General features: G+C 35.4%; 1 protein-coding gene across 1 annotated transcript in view; it reads right to left on the reverse strand.

Moving 5' to 3' along the window:
- Positions 1–19,718, reverse strand: part of SLK (STE20-like kinase) — a 45,225-nt gene that overhangs the window by 10,844 nt on the left and 14,663 nt on the right. Inside the window, exons 2-11 of the mRNA XM_008943007.1 lie at positions 13,567–13,731; positions 11,243–11,291; positions 10,343–10,492; positions 7,715–7,787; positions 7,310–7,504; positions 6,572–6,653; positions 5,470–5,598; positions 2,072–3,490; positions 613–743; positions 229–352 (exon numbers count right to left, since the gene is read on the reverse strand). Coding sequence (XP_008941255.1) covers positions 229–352; positions 613–743; positions 2,072–3,490; positions 5,470–5,598; positions 6,572–6,653; positions 7,310–7,504; positions 7,715–7,787; positions 10,343–10,492; positions 11,243–11,291; positions 13,567–13,731 — 2,517 coding nt within the window. The remainder of the gene's footprint in view (positions 1–228; positions 353–612; positions 744–2,071; positions 3,491–5,469; positions 5,599–6,571; positions 6,654–7,309; positions 7,505–7,714; positions 7,788–10,342; positions 10,493–11,242; positions 11,292–13,566; positions 13,732–19,718) is intronic.

Consider the following 19,718-nt stretch of genomic DNA (forward strand, 5'->3'; position numbering starts at 1 on the left):
TTCACTGAAGTTCTGTACCACAGCAGAGGATGGCCATGATGAACTGCTCTGGCAGGTGAGTTCTAGCATCCAAGTTCGGCACCCCACAATGGAAATATTGCCATTTATTAACAAGAATTAAAACCAAGCTATAGCCATCACAAAGGAAACACCTGACTGTTGCTAGCAGTATTCTGCCTATGCCATCAAGATGTCATGTGTTAAGAGCAACAAAATCCAGAAACTCACTGTCATCTCCTGTTCAAAACGCCTGTATATCTGTTCTCGCTGTTGCAGAAGCTTATTACTGAGTTGCTGTTGAGCTCTCTGCTCCTCTTTCTGAAGAAGTCTCAGCTCTCTTAGCTCTTGACGCCTAAAAATGAAACAGAACACTTAATACTGATGGGAAAACAAAAGTGGAAAATGACAAAAGATGAAAAAAGCATCTACAAGTTAGGTCCAGTAAAACTAGTTTCGATTGGTTTTATTAAGAAACATTTTACATTTCTTTCTACTACCGAAATAATTGAATCACCAAATATAACAGAAATATGATCTTTAGCCCCCTTCTTTAATCAAAGAAAAAAAATTAACTGCCAGCATCTTTTAAATTTTACTTTTCAAAACACTTACCGTAGAAATCGCATTTCTTCACTTTTTGAATCATTTTCTGTAACTATTTTTGACGTGGTTACACTCACTTCTACTCCATCAACAACAAATTTCCGTGTTTTCTTTAAAGTTTTCTTCTGTCTTCTAGTTTCCTGAGTAAACATGGTAAGTTATTCTTAGGTATTTTTTTCCCCTTTTTTCTTACTATTCTATTACTTCAAATATTTCTGTGAAGACCTACTGTAGAGTAATAAGGAGTTCTTCTCACTTATCAAGTACCTCACTAACCAAGTGAGAACTTGACAACTTTAATATACCGAAACTCTCTAGTCAGCAAAGGAAAACTGTAATTATTGATGATCTAAATTGCCAGAAAAAAACCCCATCTACATAGAAGCTTAACAGAACTGATACAATTTTTTTTTCCAGAACGGAAGACAGCTGCAGTTACTGTTTGTTTTTGACCATAATTTTCCCAATCACCAAAAAAGATATTTAACTCCATAAATCAGTACCAGAACAGAATAGCAATTTACTCACCTACTTACTTCTGCTGTGGAAATAAATTAAACTAGCAAGTTTTTTTTTTTCTTCATATATATTAGCAAAAAATCATGTGATGATCTTGTCAACAGAACTGGAGGGATCTCGCTTCTCAGAGCTGCTATTGTTGTGTCGGAAGAGAAGAGAGACTCCAGCTGAAGCTGTCTCTCCATTGTGTTAGGGCCACTACAAACACCTTGAAGTCATACTGAGCACAGCTATACCTGGTTAGCATTTTTGTTTGCTGGTTGGGTTTGGATTTTTTTTTTTTTCATTCAAACCTAGGGTTACATAGTTACTACCCTAGTATGGCTATAATTGTATTATTATAAAGATATAAACAGTAATTAACTGGAATATCCTTCATCTTAATAAGCTCCTTCATAATGGCATTATTGCATCGATGTAGTACAACCATAGGAGCATGGTGTTTGGAAAAACCAAACCTGAGAGTCTGCCTGCCTATAGATCTTCTAGATCTAAACAGAAACAGAAGATGGGAGTGACAGGAATCCAATATAAGATTAGATTTTATGAGAGATCTGTCTTGTTAAGCAGGGATTCAGTGCAGAGTAAGGCACGGAACTAGCCTTCTTGAATATCAGTTCTGAACTGCAACCATTCACAAATTTTCCATTTAAGACTGTTAGACTTCTGTTATATGCTAGTCTACATCTTTAAAATAGAATTAGGCAATAAAATAAAACAATAATTAGCAGTTCTGTATCTTCTAGCTTTGCTGCATAACTGCACAAAATCCAGGTGTTGTTAGAGTGGGTAGTTTAGAATACTTTAGTATGACAATGTGGAATATGAAACTTTATCAAAACTAGTTTCTCACCTAATTTTCTTTGTTGCAAAGGTCAAGCTTGGAGATAGTTTTAGGGTGACATTCACGTAGGAATTTATATAAAAATGTATGATTTGTTATACTTACCTGTAAAGATATTGATCCTGTCTCTTTGTTTTTACTAAGGAAACTAGAAATTGACAAGTTCAAATCAATGCTGCTGTTATCAGCTGTAGAACCAGTGCCTGAATCTGCATCATTTTCCTTCAAATTCTCTGATTCTAGCTGCTGTAAAGCTTCAGTATTGTCTTCATTTTTTTTTTTGACTTTCTCATAATTTTCTTCAGTGCTAATACTAATCCTGGGGACTGGAGTGACTTCAGAATCATCAGCTCGTTCACTGACAATGTCTTGAATCTTGTTCTTCATTATTTCATCAGAAGTAACTTCTGAACGTTCTTTGTCTATATGAATATTATTTTCTTGGATATCCTCGAGCCTGCGCTCTTCTGAATCTTGGTCCACATCAGCCAGTTTATCCACTTCTTTATTAGAAATATCCTCAGGTTTGCTCTGTACTGTCTTCTGGTCTACACTGTCTTTTCCAGAGTCTTTAATCTCCATTCCCTCCATGCTGCTTATATGACTAATATCTTCATTTTCACTTTCTGCCAATTTCTTATCTACTTTTATCGCTTTATCTTGGCCTTCTGGTAGAGTTTCTTCAGAGCTGATTATCTCGTGGACCTGCTTAGCCTGACTTTCCACTGGCTTATCCGCTGTCTCGGGTGTTTTATCCCCATCACTGATCCCTGTTTCAGCAATACCACCTATCTTCTTAATGTTGTCAGTTCTATGCTTTATTAGTTCCTTTTCTTCATCAGCCACCTTATCTGCAGCGTCAGGTAGAGCTTCTGTAGTGGTGTCTATAATCACCTCTTTCGGAGCTTCATCTTTATCTCCCTTTTGCTCTGTAGTATGTTCTGCAGGGACCGTTTCTTCCTTACTTTCCAAAAGAACTGTTCTGTTCTCTTCTTTTTCACCAGTTTCCTTAGAAATGGCTTCTTCAGTTTCTACACTATTTTCAGTTGTAGGTACTATTTTCAGTTTATTATCTTCTGGCTGTTCATTTCTCATGTCATTTTCTTTCTCTATTTTTAGGTCGGGTTCATCCTTTATTTCTGATTTTGTTACAGAATCAAGTTCCTTCTCTGCTTTCTGGGGTTCTGTATCTTCATGTTGTTTTTTCACGTTTTCTGTATGCTTTTCAGCTGGCACCATTTTGCTTTGCTCATCTTCACCAGTTGGCACAGAACCATTCTGCACTTTCCTATCACTAACAGTAGTGCCGCAAATGTTATCAGCTGCTTTCCCAAATTTAATGTCCTCAGGTTCATGTCCAGTTGTTTTATCATCTGGAAGTACAGTGCTGGCCTTGTCTTCAACTGCATTACTTTCTGTTCTCTCAGAAAGAGATTCCAGAACAGAGGCATTCTGTGAAAGTTTATCCTCCTCAGAGCTGGCAATACTAAGGTCAGAGGATGCACGCTTCTCTGCGGGTAACTGCTAAAAAATTAAAGGAAGAAAAATATTGAATAATTTTCTAACTTAATTATTACACACAGTTTTAGTGAAGAATATCTGAATAGAGATTAGTATTTTATTTACTGGCAGAGAGATATGAATTTGATAACGTCAGAGTACTTCACTTGGTATTACCACAGAAAGAGCGCATGAACTGCAGACAGGTTCTGGGCAGAAGTTTCACAAGAACCCTATTCCAAAGCTTGTAATTAATAAAATATACTGTGGCTGAAGGAAAGGATGATGGCCAGTCCTCTGCCTCATGCTTAACAGATGCTTCAAGAATCTTTTACCAAGCATTTTGGTTTTGGTTTTTTAAAAATCAGTTCAATTCCCTGGTAGTTCCAGCTACAGTAGGATTTGAAAAATACATGTTTGTGAGTTGAGGAAGAAACTGTGTAGCTTTTATTTTAAGCATTTTATCAGTGCTGTATTAACTATTAAGACCACCTTCTGCTTCATCAGAAAGAGTATCTTTCCTTGTGCTCTTTGTTAAAAATGCCTGAAAAGTTTTTGATCTTTTTTAACCACTGTGAAACTCCACTAAAAGGGTGAAAGCCTCCAGGAGATGCGATTAAGTGGCAATATGGAACTAGAATAGAACAGTTACATAACTGCAGATATTGCCGCTGCCGGAAGAGGAGTGAATGTTATCAGATTACGTACAGACATACAAAAGAATAGAGTAATAACGTTTCATTTTAACCATAATTGCCCTTTCACTCTTCAAAGTGATTGCAATATGTCTCTGTCTGTATTTACTGTTAGAACCCTGTAATTTGCAGATCAGGCTTCTGGTTTGCCATTGGGAACATAGAAGGTTAGCTATGGTAACAAGCATGGGCTTGAGCGTGCATTTCCTGCCTTAAGGTTTTCCTAAGCACACAGAAAACAAGTCAAGTCAAAAGTGCATTTAAAAGACTTCTTCACATAATTGTTCTAGAAGCTTAATGTTGATCTCCAAGCAGTTTTTAAAACCACAAATAAAAAAATGTAAGTGCATCTACCTCACACTTTCCTAAACTGCTGCTTGCAATAATGGAGCCACAGGATGGACTTCACTCCATCTCTCCTAGAGACCAATAGTTAGCAGCTAATCAGTGAAGAGAGGTGGTGGGTGATGTCTTAGGAGATGGAGAGTAAGTCCTGAAGGAAGTTGATGGGAATGCCTGCTTGGAGATCTGCTGGGGTCAACAGGGAAAGCAGCATGAAGGGCAGGGGGTGTGACTAGCACGGTGAGGGGCGAGAAGAAAATGGAGGTGTGCTTCCTGTGCATGTTTGGTTTCTTTACCACTGCTGATAATGGCAGCTACTGGTGGTCCTGGTCACCATCCATGTTTATAACGTTTGAGCCAGGTAAGTCAGAAAGCACACTACCTGTATACTCTGCAGCCTACTACCATACTGAACTTCATAGCTTTACCCTTCGAGGAACCAAATTGGCATTGTAAGATTCTTAAGCATCTTTAGAAACACACTCATAAATGCAATCCTGTCTTGGTAAAACATAAGGTTTTCTGATTTTGATTTTTTTCTTTGAAAGCCATGCTGTAAAATCACAAACTTAGTTTGCGGCATAATGGCCACAGACCTTCTTTAATGGTTCAAACACCTTATGAAACAAATATACGTCTACTCGTTCATCTTGTCATTTTGACATAGAACCACTTATATAACAACCAGCACTCGATTTCTAAAATTCTGTACTACATACATATGTAGAAATAAATGTAGACAATATTGTTTACTAGATAATACTCTTCATTATTAGTTCCTAAGGAGTTTAAGAACACGCTAATTTTGAAAATGCTGACTAGTTTTCTAGTAAGGTTAGATTATGTTTATGTTGTTACTCCTAGATTTGATGCCAAAACTGTGTAGCACATTAGAAACTGAGTTCTCCATAGAAAACTGGTGATTGAAACTAGTTGCATATTTACAAAAGTATATTTCAAACTGACCAGAGAATTTTCTGTTTCTTCTTCTTCATCCTCATCTTTACCATCTTCAACTTCCTCTGTAACTTCAGCCTTAGCTTCTGCAATCAATTCTCTTATTGGTTTGTTGGAAGTGACCGTAACAAAAGGATGCTTGTGAAAATAGAAAAAATAAGCAGAAATATTAAGTGCTGACTTCATTGCACACAGTGGGAAAATCCTAACTTGAAAGAAATGTAACTTCAGAGAAACGTTACTTTGGTTCACTCAAACTTGAAGATTCACTGTTAACATTAATCACAGCTATCCTAATGTATTTTTTTCCTGCAGAACTTTTAAAATCAAAACATTTGTATTCAAATATACTGTGTAAGTAGTCTAACAAACTTGCTAAAAACATGAATAGTTCATTTATACTGACCTGTTTCACAATCCAAAGAATAGAAGTTGAAAGACTTTTTAAAAGATTATTTTTCCTGGAAATGAGTTTCATTTCTTTTCAGTTCCACAGTTCAATTATTTTCTGATAAGCTTTATCTAGGAATATTCCTTTTAGAAAAAAAATCTGCTTTGTCTTTAGAACAAGTTTTCCTAACAAGAACATAGACTTCTACATTCTTCTTTAAGAGGAAACTGGTATCTGTTCTTCTACTGTCTGAATCACCTTTCTCTGCCTGGCCCTGCTGCTTAAATCTATCCAACAGAGGCAGGATGTATTCTGGATAAAGTAAATGCATGCTGACGTTAAACAGAATCAAATGTACCTACTCCCATCTACTCCTGTTTAGCTATTCTGCAGTGACAGCATTATAAAGGAAGGCTGAGCACTAAAGCTTTTAAAACACCTGTCAGCAGTTGATGACTTATGTAAATATCTCCTTTGGCCATTTTAAGTATAGAGGTATAAATACTTATGCAAAGTAATTCATTATTGATCTGCACTTGGTATCATTTAATCAGATTTTACCAAATAAGGAACAATGCAACAAAGTTAAAGAAGATTGTGTATGAACACTTAATTTGAAATTATTTAAATAGTTACTACAGCACTGCTCTGCTTTAAAATATACAAAATATGCTTGCCTTTAAACAACAGCTCTGAACAATTAACTCTTCCTATTCCTACCTGTAGAAGCTGAGTTGCACTCCATCTTGCATCTACATTCTTTTCCAAACATTTCTTCAGAAAATCTTTAAAATCTGATGACCTACACAAAAAAGCAAACAGTCCTTTTGTTTTGACAGATCAGTGCATAGTGAAATACTCTTTTGCTTTCCCTTGCATCTCCACTGAAACTTCAGGTCCTTCTATCCACACAAAGATAGTACAGGAATGCAAAAAACAATGTGGCACTAATACAATCTTTAAAATGTTTGTACATTAATAGAAGAGTTTACTTTTGGGTCTGGATACAACCAGATCTGCTATATCACTGACTGAATCACAAAGATATTAAGAAGATCATCTAGATATTGGCTTTTTTAAATGTTTCCTAGTGTAAAAACCACTGTTGCCTTACCCAATTTTCTTCTTCAGATGGTCTGCAGGTCTTTTACTTCATTTTTAAAAAGCTATTTTGCATGTGTTTTAATGCAAAAAATGCAAAATGTTTCAGTATAAAAGCTTCTACACAAAGCTATGACAAAAAGACAACAATCCCAATCATATAAGGAGATAGACGTATGTGTATACATGTAGAAACAAACATATATGGAATATGTACCTGACTCTAGGCATAAAGGTAGTGCCAAAAAGTTCAACAGGTCTATGCACAGGAACGTAAGTTTAGCAAATATGACTTGACGTGCCTCAATACTCAAAATCTACAAGTTGGAGTGGGAAAGTTATAAATAAAATACTAACCATTTTGAAGGCTGTGCTAATGTAGGTGGATCAGATTTTGCTATTTTCAAAAGCACTCGCATTGGATTTAATTCATGATGAGGTGGCTCTATTTGAGCCATTTCTATTAAAGTAATGCCAAGAGACCAAATATCAGCCTTGTAATCATAAGGCCTATCTTTAGAGGTCTCGCACATTACTACTTCTGGAGCCATCCTGTAAAGAAAATAAAGAAGTACCAGATTAGAAAATGCACTCTTATCTTTTCTGAGAAAGGTTCTAAATAGGTAACTTCACTAAAGCCTTTTAAGAAGCACATTAAACTCTCAATATATTTACACAATAATGTATCAAGCCTGTAATATTAACAGAGGTAATATTACGATTTTAGTTCATACTAAAAAGTCAGCAAAGCAATGCACTTACCAATAGGGTGTACCAATAAAAGAATCTCTTCTTTGTATTGTTCTTGTGTTTTTAGCTGATACTCCAAAATCCGCTGAAAGCAATCAGTAAAATGCTATTAACTGGGTAGTGGAAAACATATTATATTTTCGTATTTATAACAGTCTTTTTTAAATGTTATAAGTTCCAGAACAAACATTCTGCAGTACTAGAACTGCAAAGTGAGAGAAAAATATTTGTGTTTTGATATCCGGGTGCCACATTCTATAGCTTTTCTAATAAAAGATATTGAATAAACAATATTCTCTGTTGCTAAAAATGACTAATGCTATTGTTGAGCTGTGTGGGGCATGAGTGATACATGTATTTACTGTAGGAATAAGTGGGTTAAATTATTTTCATTAGAAAATAATCTTTTTTATCCTATGAAGGCTGTATTCCTCAGATGTGGCGTTACCTCTCTCATTAATTCAGGAACTCATTCAATTTTTAATTTCAGGATTCAGATTCTCATAAAGCTACATTTTTGCTTTATCTGACAGGTTTCTTTCCATATGACTTCTCACTTTATACTAAATAGCTAAAAGCTTGCATATGCACTTTTGATGCAACATCTAATAAAAAATTACTATCATTGCAATTAATATTACTTGTCTATAAAACACTACATTTCTCACTGAGGAAAAAAGACATTTAAATAAGTATTATATGACTATAGATGTAACTTTCTTAATGAAGATCAAGAGATTAGAGCAAAGGGACAAAACAGCCATATGTTGCAGTCTTTAATCTGTACAGAATTATTTGATGGGTTCCATGTTTGAGAATCCTAATTTTTCTCTCTGGGAAAAAAAAAAAAAACACAACAAGGACAGAGAGCGATTTGCTCAAATAGAAAATGTGAAATCTCTAGGGACTACAGATACAGGAATAATAAACCTCAAATCCTTATGAAAAAAATAAAGCAATGGAGAAAATTTATTTGCCATTCACATACTTGTAAAACAAGGAATTACCCATTTTTCTGTGTACCAGAATCAAAATACAAGCAGTTTAAAAGGAGTAAAATGCTCTCTGTACATTTTTTCAAAACTAAAGTCTTTTTTTAGAAATCTTAATTAGCAAACCTGAATACATCATTAGATGTATGCGTGGAAGAAATCTCCCAGTTGTCTGAACTGTAAAGTAGTATCTTGGCAGCCTGCACAGGGCTGCGTATCAGCTAAGCTTGACAAAATCCTAAAATAGTTCCAGTCTGTATGAGGAGAAGCTAGGTCATGTGAGGCAAACAAAATGAAGAGAAACAAACGATTCTCTCTCTGACCATGAGGCTCTTGCCATGATCTGTGATTTCTTTTACAGTAGTACTCAGAAAATAAGACAGTAGTTCTATTAAATTTAGAAATGAGGCCTGTGAGACTGAGCACATCACTACATCCTCAGGGAAAAGGCAAACCAATACACTTACTCATACTTTGCACATTAAGAGAAAGGCACACAAGTATTAGATGTACAAGTAAAAATTTTGTCTAAAGGAACCCATGCAAAAAGAACAGATACACTTAACTGATCAATGTAGCAAAGCACACTCTTAAATCTTCCCCACAAAGGCAATACCTAGCAGGGACACTGTGCTCAGCAGGAGTTTAGTAGATTTATTTGTGAATTTGTCTGGCTTGTATTTAAAATAAGCAGCTCTAGCAAGGCTGGAATTTAGAGCCCCAGTTCACTGTGGCGATATTCTGACTCTCCTTACCTTTACTCCCCCTGTAACTTGTATCCAAAGTATTACAACTAATCACACACATAATGTAGAAAGAAACCTGAATGCAAGCTGCTGCCTCACAGAACTATGGTACTGCTAGAGCCCCTGAAAAGACTGACAGCTTATACTCATTTGCCTCTGATGAAGCCCTGAACAAAGTAGATTGAGACAGTTCCTATCTTTTCCTGGCTGAATGAAGGGATGCTATTTACCACCAGTAGTCCTTTCTCAGTTCTTCATGGAGGAATCCTCAGGGATTCCCTAGCCGTATGAGAGGGGAAAAATGTGGATGACTGATTAAATGCAGATTAAAAAAACAGGGATCAATAATAGTAAGCTTGTGTTAATTTTCTTCCAGACTGTTCTATTTTAATTTCAGTGCAATGAACAATTAAAAAAAGGTATAGAAAAATGAAGTTGAGTAATCAAGATTATTACCTGTCTCTCTCCATAATGGATGAGACAACAAGTACTAGGTACTAGCTTTTGGTGATAGAGAAGAAAGTTCATTTTCAAAACTAACAACTTCAAAGGGAAGTTCTGATGTTATCACAGGAAAGATAACTGTAATTAAGAACATTATAGGACCTGTGTCTGACTTTAGGCAACTTGGTACAGATACTGATGACTCCTACAACTGCTGATTTCTGTCTGAAGCGTGTGCCAAGTATGGTTAGGACATTTACTCGAGGTTGGTTTTGTTTTGTTTTCTTTCTTTTTTTTTTTCACCCTCTCTTTCTTTATAGCAGCAACCACTTGCAGCTGAAAAAAATTCTCATTGTCAGATGGATATTTAAATAGATAAATACTGAACTCTGCCACACTACAGCCTAATGAAAATACAAGTATGACACCATGCAAAGTTTTATATGCAACGTGCTTACCTAGTTTAATGTCTCCATCTAATGTGAAAAGAATATTGCCAGCTTTTAGATCTCTGTGGATGATCTTACTTTCATGCAAGTAATTCAATGCTTCCAGTGTCTGCCTGCACACCACTTTGATCTGTGGCTCTGTTAATGGCCTTTCAAGCTCTACAGGAGGAAGAGACAGAAATAAACACATTTTTGCATTTCACATTTTGTGTTCATAGCAATCAGTATAGAAGTATGTGTGAAAATTCATTAACCTGGCAGACTCTGAACATCGTACTTCAGAAAAAAAACTTTATCTTGAAGTATTTGCTCCTTTCAGTAAGAATTTCATCCCTTGTACCCCAAAGCCTCCTTGTTATGAAATATGTACACCCACCTATCTGAACTGTGAAAAAGCTACACTGTTTAGAGATTGGTTCTTTTGTGTGGTACACGGATGTTAAAGACGGGATCCTTTACTTAATGGCATGAGCATTCAGCTACTTTGAGGAACAAGCACAGAAAAAATCTAACTTTAAGGTTGATGCAATATAAAAAAAAAAAATCACAATGTAATTTGGAAGATGGCAGGGGAGGGGGAAGAATGAGGTCCTGAAAAGGGCTCATATAGATAATAACAACAGAGAACTCCATACGCATGAGAAAACTCATCACATTCAAGGATGAAGACAAAAATGTGTTTTGAAAACTAAATAAACACTTTAAAAATGAGAGAAAATTAATCTAATTTTAGAAGTTATAACATCCATAGATATAGGTGTAAATGCTAATTTAAAACTCCTAACATTCACATACAGCACATCAATTACATAAATATTCGCATTTCAAAATAATATACATGTAAAACAAGTCTTACAATATATAATTTTAAGATGTTATTAAGTTTATTATTTGAAACAACTTATTTACCCAACATTACTGCATCTACTGCTCCACCTGCACAAAATTCGATCAGGATCTGTATATAAACAAAAGAATACACAAATTACAAATTAAATAGTTCTGCTGAACGGAACCATTGATTAAGGGAGAACTATTGGGAGACCAGAGTTTCAAAATATTTGGCCTTGACAAATTATTTAATTAACCTCTGCAAAATACTGCTACTGTTATCCAGCTAAAAGCAGGGCTATGCACTCAAATTGTTTGAAAAATGCTTGGAGATCTTCAGACAAAAACTTTAATCCAAATATAAAATTGCATAATAGAACTTATAAAACATAATGAAACAGCTTGAATCTGACTCATTGTAATGTGACTTTACATAATCTCTGCAAACTCATTTCTGAGTTATTAAACTCTATATCTGTATTACAACCTCACTGACTGAAAAGTGCAAGTATAAGAGCTACATGATCTTCCAGTAGCAATGCTATATTGTTTCAGATGAGATGAAAATATGGATATATACTCTCAGGTTACAGAAAATCACTAAACTCAGATGTTTACGTTCATTTTCCCCCATTTTCACTGATGCCTACAATACATCTAGCCTTTTATCCCTTTTTTTTAATCTAATAATACTAGAACAACTCCAGTTCCCATTTGAAACAAAAATAAACTGCAACTATTTCAGGGCACAAACTATGCTGACATATAGGACAGAAAGAACATAGACAAAGTAGAAAGAAGGAAGACAAAGGGAATGAGGAGAGCAAGAAAGAGAAAAGTCATCCAGGACTGACACCCCACTCTTCCTTATGTCCTTTTCCTTAATTTGAACTTTAAACATTAAATTATATTTTAAAGTCCCACAGCTAATGAGTATTTCTTGTCAGAACCCTAACAGTCAATATTCTGGGAAATATTTTTTTTTTTTCTTTACAGTTCTTTTAAAATAAGAGTAATTGTCTGTGAAAGAGGAAACCTCAAATTATGCTTTATACCATAAAGTTTACGTAAACACTGCTTATGTTGCATATTCCTTCAAAGTACTATTATAATTAATCCTCACAACAATGGTGCTAGTAAATGTATTATATAAGGCAACTCTTTGTAAATCCTTTCAAACATTATTTTATTTATATGCTTCTACATACCTACTACCAAGTAAGTTGAGTGTGGTAAATTGTAAATAATTTCTTTAAAATTTGCTGTCTACCTGACAAAGGTCTCTTCAATTCAGAAGCTGTGTTTCTAAAATGGGAAAGCAAATGAGTATTTTTTTTGTCCAACTACCATTCTTTTCTATTTTCCTCTGCTAAATTCTGTTTACTTACCACATGATTGTAGCCTCCCCTTGGTTGCTTTCATGCCCCTGCATTTCACTGTAACTATATGTCTACAACTTTATTTCCAAACTATTTAATCCCATCTTTATTCTGCCAGTGAAGCCTATGCCCTCAGTTCCATATCCTGTCTATATGCATACGGTTCATGCTGACCTTTATGCATGGAAATTTTTTCACTATTCCACTGGTTTATACAGTATTATTTTACTCTGCATTCAGATCACACAAAGTTCTCACAAAGCTTATCAAAATAAATCTACATCAGGAAATGTGGTATTACCCTTCATTGTTTTCACGCTTAAAGGATAAAGCGTATTTGTAAGACTCCCAGGAAATGTACTTTTACTTCTTTTAGGTATCTTTTTAAAATAGATTTTTTTTTTTAATGCATTCTTTCTACAATTTCAAATGCACTTATAAATATTGCACTGGAAGAAAAATTGTGTTTTCATGGCTAATGCTATTCATCATGCAGGATGTAGAATTGTGACATACAGTCACATGTATGCCCACTATACTGCTACGCACAAATATCTGGCTTTTAAGTAAATGAATTAACATTCAAGTCCTGGTAAACTGTCCTTCTTGGAAGTACATTAATTCATTCCTATCTAAAATACATACATCAGAGACTAACCTTTTCATGAGATAATTTTTCATCTGCAGATTCTGAACCTCACTCTGAATTGTGCTAATGTAATTAAATCTGAGCCCTGCTGTTACGAATGAGCACTAAGAACTAAGCACTAAGAACTCTCCATACATCAAAATAAACTGATTTCCAAATTTTAGATTCAAACTCTTGACCAAAGTACTCACTGTAGCTCAACTTTACAGTCACAATTTCCTAACAGTCACACTTAAAATTCACAAATTAGTTTTGAAACAGAATAGTTTCAACAGTGACACTCAGAAGAAATGTGACTGACAAAAAAAGTTTAAAAAAAAATTAATTTCAATAACTTTTTGAAATAAGTACATTTAGACAAGAAAAATACCTACCCACAGGTTGTTTTCATAGTAGAAAGCATCTAGGAGCTTAACAATATTAGGATGATCACAAGATGCTAAAATATCAATCTCAACCATATAATCTTCAAGTTCTTCTTCTGATTTAGTATCAATCACCTTTGCAGCAGCCAGTACTTTAGTTTCTTTGTTCTGAGCCTATAAAAGAAAAGTCACAACAAATATATACATGAATTTCACAAGAGAACTGCCACCGGGAGAAACAAACCACTCTTGGCAGGTCTGTACTATTTTCCCGCATTCAGTTTGCTTCCCTAGAAAAAGAGACTGCCTGCATTTTAAAGACTAGAATAAATCTAGCAGAAAAAGGATTTAAGAACATTTCTGAATGTCAAGGAACAATGGAAGACAGGAATATAAAAATACTCCTCACCACATTCTTTAAACCATCATGCAGTCAACAGCTTAGAGTGATTACTATTTTGTGCTGCTCCTCAGAAACCTTTTCATTAACTCTTGGCAAGAGTATGACATAGCCTCCACCCTGTCATTTCTGCCTGCACATTCCTGCCCTTCTGACACTCCCCACGTTGTGGCAGCACAGCTGCTCGCAAAGCCACGCAGAAAACCAGATCCTCTACCACTATCAGCAGGTTACTGGGAGGCAGGGAAAGAAAAGGGCAGTTCTGCTATGCACTGAAGTACACTTTGGCTTTTTCTAAGCATAAGAAATTACAATTAGGGTGGCCATTATTTAAACAGGAAAAAAAAAAAATATAACCAGAAAGCAGTTGTTGTAAATACTTATTCACAGAATACTGCTAAGAAACTAATTCACAAAGCTAGGAAAGGTGAGGGCTTTTTTTTTTTTTAATATGTGGGGGATAAAGCTAATATTAAACACACATACAAAATTACACACACCTCTTCATAATTCTCTTCCAAGTTATATTTGAAGGAATGCTGTAACTTGGAAATTAGTAACCTTTAAATAAGAAGGCATGTTTTCTCCAGCCATCATAAAACAAGAAGTTTGTCAAGGCATTTCCAGTGGTTACCTTTTCCCTCTGAATAAATGAAGTTGTAGGGCTGACACCTACTTCACCAATTATATGTAAAGACCATGAAGAAAAGGCCTGGATTTACTCCACCTGGCTTTTGACATTCCAACAAAATTAAATGAGAAGTAGGGACACAGACGCTCTCCAAAGCAGCAAAAGACAAGAACCTGCCAGGGCAATTCTCACTCCTGATGTGAAACATCACAGGGTGGTTCACCCTGACTCTCTGACAGTGCCACTGCTCTGGGGGGCATCATGGCCCCAAACCTAGTTCAGATGAGCCCAGGACGGGACGAAGCAAGAATCCCAAAATCTGACTTTTGTCACCTAATCTCTTTATACTGGTATCAGAACAAAGCTGGTATCAAGACAACAAGTAAAAATTCTTAAGAATTATTCTCAAGGTCTAAATATTATTACTTGCACAGCCACAAAAAATTCTCTCGATGCAGCAAAGGATAATAAAAGATTTACGGATAAGCATTTATGATAACATCTAGTAAAAAAGCAGTAACAGCAAAACATGCTTATAAGCATGGTCCTGGCTAATCCATCTTATGTTGAGGGTAAAACTTTTCTGTAACACTTTTTTTTTAATCATAATATAGTTTCCAAAACAAAAACCAACTAATCTTCCCAACCTCAATATTTGCCCTCCCACTTTTAACAACAAAGATAAGGGATATGTATAACATTATTCAGAAACGAACTACCGAGAAGCTTCCCGACACACATTCTAATAGTGAAAAAGAAAAAGGCCTGCTTAATAATGCAAACATTTGTTTTGGTTTCATGCTCTGTAGCAAGAATGAAAGATCAACCTTCCTATTCCAGAGCTGCACTGTAAATTAAACATGAAAGGTGAAACAGATGTCCAGCTCCACAACAGAATTAGACTTGGTAGCTTTACATCTGCATGGCTTTTAAAGCCCCTTTCTAAAGAATTCAAGTATTAACTGTAAATTTACTTTTTTGGAAGCATGCATGGCCACATACTTTCCAGTGTACTTCACAAGAATGGTATTTGGAAAATAAAATTCATTAAAAAATCCTGAAATTAATTTTTACACAAATTCACATGTGAACTATTCACTAAACATAGAATGGTAATAATTTTTTAAAAAATAAAATTATTTTAAACTTCTACCTCAGGTGGTAACAACAGATGTTACTGTTTTCAGATTCAGTTTCACCTCTGACAGGGAGAGAGGCATCAGTAAATTAGCATGCATGATTACATGCTAGGGAATTTCCTGCATTTATAGCATACATTGCTTTTTTTTGTTTATTGGCAGAGTACTTCGTATTTTGATTTTTCTCAGGTCCTTTTGCTTGAAGTAAAAGAAACTTACTCAAAGCAGATTTCTAGCATTTCCTCCTTTTGGTAGCTTTATTAAACAACTTATTAAAACCCAGAAGTGATTATAGAGATAGTTTGATTATCTTTATGGGCATCTTAACAACTATAAACAAAACAAATGTTCGCCTTTGTTCTAGCCTAAGATAGTAAAATTTGTAGGTCTAGATCCAGACTCTTCTTCCAGTTCTTACAAGAAAAAAGATTTATAATTAGCATATTTCCACCAGGTATTTATGAGGACTGATAAAATATTTTAAATATACATCAAGTTACACCTGAAAATAACAAAAAAACCCCCAAAACTTTACATATTTTAAACATTATTTTCAAAGTTCTCTTATTCAAAAAGATAATTCATCTCCACCCCACAATGCACTCTATAATAAATACCCATCTATGCCACTTGCTGCATGACATACGTAAGAAATACGCTCTTCTGAACTGTGTAGGAAAGGATTTTACTGTTCATGTGTAAGATTTATGTAGCACTATACTGTATGGGGAAAAAAACCCAACCCAAACTCTTGATCAAGAGGAACAAAAAGCATTTACAGCTTTATGTGGGCATGTTTGTTTTTTCTAGTCTCTGGCTTAAGTCTTTCTTCTGCCACATAACATTCTCTAAAGGTCAGGACAGGAACAAAAATGTTTGTGTAGACACGGTCTCAATTTGCATATACTCATTCTGCATTTGGGACGTAACCATTTAAAGTCAAATAACCATTCATGTTACTCAGAAGTTCTGCCCTTTCAATTTAAGCCCTGTATCAGTTGCCTAGCAGTTTTTTTTTTCTTATATTTTAGCTCTGAACTACCAATTCAAGTTATTGCAAATGCTCTTCCTAAATACATTTGATTCTGCTTCCATGACAGGTGATATAAGCTTCTCTCCTATGCTATGAAATCCAAACTGGCATCTTCAGTGGTTATGGCTCAATCCTGCCTTATCTGGAGACAAGGAAGAAAGAAGAAGAAATATCTTCTTTCTTTGCATTAACAAAATTTATCTTTTCAAAGAATTCATACACAATAGTTGAAAACTGAATTGGAGTAACTCCTTTCCCCAAGACCTGACTAATGCAATACAACATAGATATTAACTACTATATACAACAACACATACTGCAATCCTTCCACCAAATCTTTTGCTTTCACATATTTAAGGTTACTGCAACAAACACTAACTTACAGAATGATAGTACACACAAGGGAATAGCAAACTATGTTACAGCATGGATCTTGCATTGGAGGGAACAGCCTCATTAGCAGAAAACGCACAGAAAAATACTCTTATTCTCCTATGTCTAAGATAAAGTACTTTTAGAAAGATGGATTGCAGGTTTGCATAGAATAAATATGATCTTGTAAATTATAACTTGCAAATTGCTTTCTCTCTGCACCTAAAACCCTCACACTGAAATTGGCAATGATATCTGATGGCCTAAAATGTTGTAAACATTTGAAAATGAACCAGTACAATAAAGAATAACAATTCTATACAGAACTATGATCTGCGAGTATGTGCAGTTAGGGACTCCTCCCTGTCAGTCCTGGATGTGTATCCAGTATCACAGAACGACATGTACGCTCTAAGCCAGAAGCTTTGTGAGGAGACTGATAGCAGAATATTAAAAGGCAGGTTTACTGTCTGGGCACTCTGCCAAGTTGTTGCATATTCCCAGCCATGGACAGCAGGGAGAGCAGAGCCAAGGTTCCAGAGTAATAGGATTACAGCTCAGAGATAACCCATAGTCTTTCATCTTTTGATGACCAATATGAAGTTTCAGCCTTGGTTGTGAGGAGCTGTTCCAGTTTCCTCTCACCAGCAAATGTTTCCTTCCCAACCGTGCAGCTCCACAGCACACAGATCTAAAAATCAAGTACCACTTACAACTGAAAAAAGTTAAGTATGTCCTTCATCTACTGTTCAACCGGAAGCACAGCTGAGATACAAGATGGAAAATGGTTCATCACCTTTCTTGCTGATGCCTAATCTCTTTTGAGATGTTATACAACCACACTGAATGTTTCGCAGGCAGCAAAACAAATCAATTAAGAAGCTTTTCCTCTCTGACTCATTCTTCTCAACAAAACTGTAGTCATAATCATATATCATCAAGGTTGCCAAAGGGGGGGGGGGGGGGGAGAAACCAGTAAAAGGCAACTTTGCACATAAAAAGCTACACTTTTGTGTAAACCCGGAATTGTCATATCTAGCTCCATGTACACTTTCTGATGATGTCTCAAGTAATCGGCGCTGAAAAACTGTCCTTGTACAACACAAAAGCATGAGCTGTTTCTTAGAGCTATCAAAAAGCAGTGGATATAAGGCTTTCATAAACATAGGACAAGGAAAAGAAAAAAGCTATTTCAGATTTTAACAACCTGATTAAATAAATCTGTAAGTAGTGTAGCCTCCTGGAAAAGCCACCCTGGACTTCTTTTTACTATAAATTTACTGCATGGTATTTAACATTGTCCTGTGTACCTTGAAACTAAAAAAAAAAAAAAAAACAAAAAAAAAACCCCACAACCACAAACTGCATGACTGAACAGTATCAAGTGTTTAAATTTCTTTTCAAAGCATGGAAAAGTGTTCTTTATTAGTGACTTACAGAAAAAAACAATCTACTCTAATCAGATAAAAGGAAGCACTAATTCTAAAACCAAATGTTGAGAAATGTAATTAAAAGTACCAGTCTGAATTCAAGAGCAAATAGCTACCCCTGCAGTATTAAACCACAGTTTTTACAATAAATCACAAGCTAAACCAATGAAGAATACAGCAATGCCCACAGATTTCTGGAAATTAAGATAAGCCAGTCATTTCAAAGTAGCTATGATATTTTGTACCAGTCTTCATTGTACAATCTTTGAAAATGTAGTAGCAATTAAAAAAACCCTACTTTAGAAAATATAAATTTTTTCATTTTAGATATGGTTGGTCCAAGGAAATAAACCAGTTAACTTCAGATATACCTGCTAAAACTTGTTGAAATGATTACTACAAAAGAACTATTCAAAAGATAATGACAGGATAGTATCTACCAAAGAAGATAAGACACCCTTAAGCTACAGCTGATCAGCCAAAAAATCTCCCTGCCTGCACAATGTATCGTAAGTACTTCCTATACAGTTTCTTCAACTTAAGAAGCATTTAATGCCAGGGAAAAAATACTGAAATAGAAGCGTAGATAAAGTGGCTCTACTTCCTACAAGCAAAGACCATTACTAACGAAATGGAGACCAGGGTGCAACAGAGACTACTGAAGCACATCCTCATGATACTGTGGTCTGGTGCTGCCTTTGTGGCTATATTAGTTTTGGACTGGTTTCCATGACAACTTCACTGTTTCAACATTATCCTTGTACTTCGTACTTATTGTGGTGGTTCTGCTTCCTCCACAGTTGGTTTCTGAGGGATTCAGAAGTTATTTTGGGGAGTGGTATGGAATATAATTTTCATATTCAACCTCATGGTTCCCTTTACGCATTTTCATTAATTCTGTGGTATTTTGTATTTTGCTAAGCAGAACTCCCATCCCAATTCACGCACTGTGCCACTGAAGTCAGAAGAAATATTTATATGCATAGTTGGGAAGTACCAGGGCTGAACTGGCAAAATGCGCAAAGTAACTGAAGCAACCCTTTAGAGAAAACTTAACAGACAAATTATATAAAATTTCAGTATCATTCTTCTTACTTGAGCAAAGCTGTTTAAAAAACAGAATAAAAATATACAAAAAAACCCCACCCTGCTCAAC

Source organism: Merops nubicus, unplaced genomic scaffold (genome assembly GCF_000691845.1).
Source record: "Merops nubicus isolate BGI_N331 unplaced genomic scaffold, ASM69184v1 scaffold13396, whole genome shotgun sequence".
In the NCBI taxonomy this organism is placed as follows: domain Eukaryota; kingdom Metazoa; phylum Chordata; class Aves; order Coraciiformes; family Meropidae; genus Merops; species Merops nubicus.